Raw genomic sequence first — 7,983 nt, forward strand, 5'->3', positions numbered from 1 at the left:
GCCGATCGATCGGCACATCTCTAAATATTTGTTTATAATTTTTAACAGTATTAATGTAAATATAACTATTATTTAATTTGTAACATCCTAACTATTCTTTAATTTTCATTTTCCTCAATGTTAGGTTTCTTTTCAATATTTTTTTTCTCTGTTGTCCACATTCAGTATTTATTTAATGCAATATTTTTATTTACTGCAACAATTCATTGAAGAATGAAAAACAAAACGGCAGCACATATCGGAGATCTGTTAAACTGATATCAAAATAATTTCTGACTGGTCAATTTCTAGCTTGAACTGACCTGGTGGCAGGAGGAAGGTTAAGTGTGACTTGGCAGACTAAACGTTCATGTGAAGCAGAGTGGAAGCATAACTAAACCAGACGATGGGAAGCTGTTACAGTAGAAACCACTTTTAGAACCCGACTCACAACAACCCGAAGTTGCCCATGGTGCTGAGTGAAGCTGCAACATGACTGCTACATTTGGTTCTGACCTCCTCTCTGAGCTCGTACTGCTCTATGAGCTTCTTGAGCTTGTCGGCCAGCTCCATGTTCTCCTGCCTCAGCTTGGCATTGTGGGAGCTGTGCTGCTCCATCTGCACCTCAATGTCACCCAAAGTCATCTGGAAGTGCAGCATGGCCTCCTTCCGCTGCTCCTCATACTCTCTGGACCGCTGGCCGTTCTCCTCCTGTCAGTGAACACAGAGCCAATCTGTTTCAACATTATTACAGTAGCTCACAAAAGTAAGTGCACCCCTCACAGTTATGTAAATATTTAGTTTCATCTTCCCATGGGGCTAAACTGAAGATATGACACTGTAATAGAAACTGTAAACTGACTACTTGACATTGTATCAGAGTAGATTTGCTTCAGCAAGGCAGCGGTTGTCTTAGAGACACGTTTGTGGCCCAGGTTCTGAGGGGGGTTGGAGGGAGACCTGGTCTGCTTCAGAGCATGCTGGAAAAATTCTCTCTGACCAACCTATGAACTGCCTCTCCACTACCTGGGGGCATTGTGTTGCTTAGCATCACTGGAGATCAACGGTCAGATCTGTTAGAAATAAATTTAAAATAGAAAACATCTTAGCTGTATAAAGGGCTTTGTAAATTAAAACGAGCACAATGAAATGAAATGTATGCAAAGCTTTGCAGACTTTAAGGAGCCTAATGCTTGTGAAGAGAGCCATTACCTTCAGTGTCTTGTTATGTCTCTGGAGTTCTCTGCAGAGACTCTCCAGCTTGCTGCGGGCCAGGATGGCTTTGCTGTGTTCTCCCTGCAGGTGGATCTTCTCCTTGACAATCTGAGACTGCTTCTTCTGCAGGGCTTTCAGCTGTTTCTGCATGCAACGGCTCTCCTCTAGCTGAACCAACCACAAAGTCACAGCACATGAAAATAAAAGGTAAATAAAAGCTGCACAATCTTGTAGGGATGCACCAATAAATCAGCCCAGATTTCCTTAATTTTAGAAAATCAGTGATTTGTCCATACCTAAATGTGAGGTTGATCTTATCCACCCATCTTATTTACCTCAGAAAAGGTTTAAAAATCAACCTGTCCTCTTTTACTCTGCCATGAGAGAGGTTTGACTAATAGACCCAGCATGACCTGCCAATATGCATATGATGTCTGCACGTTTTCTTTTTGTTTTGTTTTGTTTTTTTTCAGGCAGACAAAAAAAAAAAAAGTATCGGCAGGTCAGGAGGATTCTTCAAGATCATTAATTAGCCAGAAAACTGCATCAGGTGTTCAGTCGCAGTGCTGGTCTATATGTGAACACGATCACAAATCAAGCTTTAGAAAACTAATGTTTTCACAAAGTCATTCAATGATTTTGTCCTTTTAAAAATAAAGTCGACATCACAACACAGAACATGTGGCTCAGAAGGTGTCCTGTTCTAAAGGAGAGAACACATCAACAGCATTCCTGAGACCTCCAACCCCTCAATAAAGCTTAGTGATCTGTTCATTTTCTGCACTTAACATAATTAAATGCCAAATATTAAAGCAGATTAAACTACTTCCACCTTAATCCTGCAGCTGGCTGGCCCCACAAACTTATCATGCAGGGTTTACCGCAGTGTCGACCGGCCATGCTTTACAAGCCCCACCGCCAGGCTAAGCGTTGATGGTTTTTGTTTTTAGGAAAACAAAAAAAAATATTTAATTTTTTTTAAGCGGGGCTGCAAGTGTCTGTTGCTCTGAGCGTTTCACTGGCAGATCAGATTTATTCCGTAAAGATAGGTTTATAATTGATGATTTTAAATGGTAAAGCCGGGAGCGCAGATCAATCACACAGCTGGCGCCTCTGTGCATTGACGCTGCTCGATTACTGAAGTTTACCTCAGCGCGGATTGCGCAGGCCTCCTTTCACTCACACTGGACAGGCTGACCTGTATGGATATTTACATCAACCCCCTGTGAGGAATTACGTTTCTTTGGACAACTCTATATCAAGGTAAGAGTTTAAACCCCACCGTGTTAGCACTAGTTGCGCAGCTCTATGTGAACCGCAGGAATTTCAGAGGTGCACGTTGAGGGAGTGGTGAGAATGATTTATCTCACCATTTTCACCAGAGCTGCACATACAGGGAAGATAGATCCGCACAAAACAGACTTATGTGCGGCGTTTACATCTCAATACACTGCCCAGTGAGTGGCTCTGTCTTCCCTGTAAAGTTTATGTTTGTGGTCCCGCTTGTGCATTAGTAGTTAACTAACCAGTGCTAACCTCATCATGCAGATTCAGCCCGGTGAGGAGCTTTCGCGTTCGCCTTGTAGTCACGCATCATGCTGGTTTTATATTATTTTAGTATTATTTTTCCAGTTACAAGATGCATCAAATCATATTAATGCAAATGCTTTATCCACTTAGTCAGCCAGAGTTAATACACGTGGCTGCGCAGAGATCTGTAAAACTTGTCCCATAAACTCGAGCAACCAAAACAGTTTGTGTGGCAATTATTAAAAATTCATCAGACATGAAATAGAAGTGTTACCAAAGCCACATTAGCAGCGTTAAATTAAGTCTGCTGCTTTGTTATGTATTTCTGAACGCAGTGCAGTGGATTTAACTCAGTGCAGTGGATTTTACTGGTCCAAGGCTCTATGAGGCCTGGAGCAGAATTTGACATAGGAGCTCCTCTTGCTGGTAAAAGCATCAGCACCTCCAACAGCTTCTTTGTTAGATTTAGTGAAAACTGGGAGAGGGGTAGTTTAATTAGCCAACCTATAAACAATTAGTTTTAATTGCAGTTTACTCATTTGTATTTGTGAACAAACATAGCTTAAACTCAAAAATTAAACTCATAGCATCAGATTGAAACAATGTAACTATGAATATTGTTCTTTGAACTTTTACAAAGTAAACTTGCCAGCTTCTTAAAATCTTACATTTAAATCTTTAACAATTTAAAATCTAATTTATATATGTTGAAACCATAAATCAAATTTAGCAGCACTGATAATCTCAAACAACTGTTACATTTATTTATCTGTGGTCTGTGTTAAAATATTAACATTTATGGGGCCCCTGAAGCCCTGGGAGGCCTTATAGAGCCGCTGACTTAACTTGGATTAGGGCTGTTGTAAATTAATATTTTAGTAATCGAGTAATTATCGATTATTCTTACGATTAATTGAGTAATCAGATTAAAAAAAAATTATAAAATAAAATATTGGTAAATCTGGCGTAACACCGGTATTACTATCAGATATCAATAAAAGTCCAATTTTTCATATTTGAGCATCTCCAACAGTTACTTGGTTGTAGTTTACAAAATTAACCTGTAACAATAATAGCTCACTTTCTAAGTTAACCAGAAGAAAAGTTATACAAAGATCTGAAATTATATTGAATTTAATAATAAAGAGGCAGGCTCAAATGTATTCATCTTCAGTCAATTTAATAGATGAACTCTCACCTTGCCCAGCCATTTATAGCTATTGTGTTTATGTTAGCGACGGGATTTGACACCTTCGTTTATCACACACAGAAGCACATCTACCAGCTATGTACCGCCACAATGCGCTCCGTCACCCGTTTGTTGAGACCAGGATGAAATTAAATTTATTGTGCGGTTCGTCTGTAAAGCTACACTTACACTATAAGCATCAATTACTCAGCCACCCGTCCTCTCCCGTCCATCTGCTTACATAAACTTAACATCTTTAATACAAAAACACGGTGGACCGCCGGTGGATCACCTTGGCATCCCGACCTCCAGGCTTAGCAAGTTTTCTAGGGAAAACCCTGATCATGGCTCAACACGTCGGGCTGATCCTTCTAGACGTGTTCTGCAACCTTATAGGCACTTTTCCATCAGTTAATGTGCAGTTTGGTTTTACACTAGGTCGTGAGATTTTCAATTATATGTTCTGTTCCTCACTATTGTGGGCAGAATGTGGTTCTGATGGACTCCAATAAATTATTAAAAATTTATATCTGGCCTAAACAAAGATAAAGACTCAAATCAGCTGATTATTTTTGCGATACATATAAAAACAATTACATTCTGGAATTTTATTTTCTTGAATTTTCAATCATACTGTCAAAAAAGTGGCAAACAAATAGCCAGTTTAAAAAAAAAAACTCTACAGTGGTCTAGTGTCTTATGTAACCCTGTGTAAAAAGACAGAAGCCAACATTCCTACCAGATCTGCATATTTTTTGCACAGTGCTGCCAGTTTCTCTTCAGGCGTGGCAAGAGAATTCAGTGCCTGCATCAGCAGTACAACCTCCTTTCCTGCAGGGAAAATGACAAGACAGCCAAAGAAACACATTAAAAATAGTTTAACAAACAGATCACAACACTAAAAGCTCCAGTACAAGAACTCAACACATTACTTTTAGATTTATGCCATCTTGGCAAATTATTTCTCATACCAAGAAATTTTGCACAAATTAAAGAATGGACATTAGAATGAAACTAGTAAAAAGGAACAAAACTGTAACTAATGATATATTTAAACTGTTTTGAAGCCAAAGATCAAACAGAAATAATTTTAAGTCAATTTTATATAAAACAGCTGCTTCAAACATCAGCAGACCTAAATGTAGCTTCCCAAACCATTACTAACTAGTGGTCAGAGTGCGCATGCACCAACATGTATGCAGGTTGGTGCATCTGTTGCGGTTACTCCTCTGGTCTTTTTACTTTTTCATGTTTTCCATTTATTTATTTACAACATGAATTGCTTTTTGCACTTTACTAGAAGCTCATCTTCAACATTGTTGACTAAGAGAGTCTAAATCTTTTTCTTTGCTGCAGAAATATGTTTTTTACTCTGCCAAGTAAAACAACTTGGCCACATTGTTTACACAAGGGATCAGCTAATTGCGCTGAAGCCGGAAGGCATGGTGTTCAGTTCTGGAGAAGGACACATCGGGGCTGCAAAAAAGGAAACAAACAGCTGAGGAGAGCAACAAGCAAGAAACAGCAGAGGCTTATGGAGAAGAGGAGCAACAAGCTGTTTCTCCCCTCCCGTTACCATGGGCAACATTAGATCGATGGCTAACAAGACGGATGAATTAACAGCACTGGCCAGGAGCCAGAGGGAGTACCGGGAATGAAGCTTATTGTGTTTTACAGAGACATGGCTGAACTCCGACATTCCTGATGCCAATATCTCCATCAAAGGCTATGAGACTGTTCAGGCTTACAGGGATTGCATCAAGAACATAAAGCAGAATTGAGGGGGGGTTGCTGTTCAACTAAACAACCGTTGGTGCAATCCTGCTCATACAACGGTCAAGGACCAAATCTGTTGCCTGGATGTTGAACTGTTGGTGGTTGGTTGATGTCCATTTTACTTGCAAATGTGAACATTCCCATGTTATTCAGGTGACTGTTTACATTCCTTCCTCTGCTAAATGCCACGATGGCCATGATGTCTGGACATTCGACTGTATTCATGGTTATCAAGGGTGATTTTAATCATGTCACCATGGACAAAACCCTGCCCAACTTCACCCAGTATGTGGTGAAGTTGAGCTGTCCCACCAGAAAGAAGAGGTCCAGAGTTCTTTCTGTTAACGTAATGCATCTTTTATGTTAACTGTATGCTAATGTAAAAGATGCATACAGTACCTCTTCCCTCCGAGTGGAGGGAGTGGAGAGGTGCACCTCAGTTTTTGTTACATACATCTGGTAAAGAGACAGCCTGCAACCATGAGGACAGCCAGGAAGTGGTCAAAGGAGGTCAATGAGACACTACAGCAATGATGCTCAAAGTCGGTCCTCGAGGGCCGGCATCTTGCATGCTTTAGTTCTCCCCCTGGTTTAACGCACCCATCTTCAAATGATGGCTCATTAGAAGACTTAAGAAGAACACTGACATGCTGAAAAGGCTGTTACTACCACCAGGGACTACGAGGCTGGTCCACTAATGCACCGGCTAACCAAGAAATGCATACATACATTTAATCAGTGCTTTCACAGAGCAGCATGTTGAGACATAAACACACACGCCACACATAATGTTTTGTTCACACAGATATACTATTGTCACTGCATGCTTAACGCGCACCTATAATTGCGGTTCACATTGAGCTGTGTGAGCAGAGCAACTTGACTCATACCTTGATGTAGAGTTCTCCAAAGAAACATGAGTTCTCACAGGGGGCTGAGATAAATATCCATACAGGTGAGCCTGTGCCCAGTTTAAGTGAAAGGAGGCATGCGCCGATCCACGCCCACGTAAACTTTAGAGATTCAGCCGTGATAGCGCGTGAGGCAGCCAATGCACAGAGGCGCCAGCGGTGTGATTGGCTGAGCATTTCACTGCACTGCCAGTGAAATGCTCAGCGCAGCAAAGATGCTTGTAGTTAGCTAATGCTTAAAAAAAAAAAACAAGCAATGCTTAGCCTGGCTGGAGAGCAAGTAAAGACTGGCGGCCCGTCAGGCTTATAACACAAGGGGACTTGCTGTTAAATACTGTATTACTGATAGCATGTTTTTCTGTTGCTCTTCTGATTGAATACTTGATGCATTGTGCCTGCATTTTTTTGTATGTTTTTCTCTAAATTAAATGATTTTATGATTCCATTTATACCCTAAATCAAAATCAGTGATCAGGAAAAAATCTGATCGGAGCATCCTTACCGTTTACATACTAATAGGTTAAGTGAATGACATTTGGATTTTTCCACTGAGCAGCAGAATCTCTAATCCAAATGTTGCTGTTTTAGTGTTTAACAGTTTGATCCATGCACCTCCTGCAGTTTTGAGCATTGACTAATGTGGACTGGATTGATCTTTGACCCCCACCACCAAAAAATATACTGACTCCACCTACACATCACATATAAACAAAGGCAGGCCAAGTGTCCTGAGTGTAATCAAACATTCAACCTTTGCTCACATTTTGTTCTATCAAAATAAAATAAACAAACCATATTTTAACTTTAAAAAAAAACTCCATAACATTATGAAAACTCAGCATTGTTGAGAGGAAACTGATAAAGGAAATGGAGATGCGCAAGCAGCAGTTTTCCTACCAAAAGCCTTGTCGTCTCCAGCCTTGGAGTCTCCACCAGGATCAAGCTCTGCCTCCCCCAGGTCACTGGGACTGTCCTCTCTTCCCGGGGTTTCCCCTCTCTCTTCCTCAGGCCCGCACAGACCTAAATGAAACCCTGCGACTTCCTCCTATAAACACACACACCATTATGACAACACATCAGTTCTAATATCCCATTAAACAACACTGAGCTGGAGATTTCATTGAAAACTCCAGAAAAGGTAAGGGCTTAAATCTTTAGTTGTATGTCAAAAGTTATGCTGCAGGAGTAAACTTTAACTTTGTTTCCCCAGCACAGTGATTCCCATAGTGAGGGACACAGTAGCCATGTCTAAATTCACGGTCTGCATCCTTCAAAGGACCCAGTCCACTTATATGGGTCTGACAGATGTTAGCAGAATAATCAGTCCCCTAAAATATTATGTTTTCAGGCTTGATGTTATTTTTTGTTAAGTTGTCACTTGAA

General features: G+C 40.5%; 1 protein-coding gene across 2 annotated transcripts in view; it reads right to left on the bottom strand.

Annotated features, from left to right (window-relative positions):
- Positions 1-7,666, bottom strand: part of txlng (taxilin gamma) — a 19,708-nt gene extending 12,042 nt beyond the window's left edge. Inside the window, exons 1-4 of one of the 2 annotated variants that reach the window (XM_007540863.2) lie at positions 7,498-7,665; positions 4,653-4,744; positions 1,192-1,362; positions 496-690 (exon numbers count right to left, since the gene is read on the bottom strand). In XM_007540863.2, the coding sequence (XP_007540925.1) occupies positions 496-690; positions 1,192-1,362; positions 4,653-4,724 (438 nt within the window). In that variant the 5' untranslated portion in view covers positions 4,725-4,744; positions 7,498-7,665. Of the gene's footprint in view, positions 1-495; positions 691-1,191; positions 1,363-4,652; positions 4,745-7,497 lie in introns of both variants that reach the window. The other variant, XM_016665323.1, reaches the window with a different exon arrangement.
- Positions 7,667-7,983: the final 317 nt, after the last annotated feature.

The sequence above is a fragment of the Poecilia formosa genome, unplaced genomic scaffold, assembly GCF_000485575.1.
Source record: "Poecilia formosa unplaced genomic scaffold, Poecilia_formosa-5.1.2 Scaffold569, whole genome shotgun sequence".
NCBI classification, from domain to species: Eukaryota; Metazoa; Chordata; class Actinopteri; order Cyprinodontiformes; family Poeciliidae; genus Poecilia; species Poecilia formosa.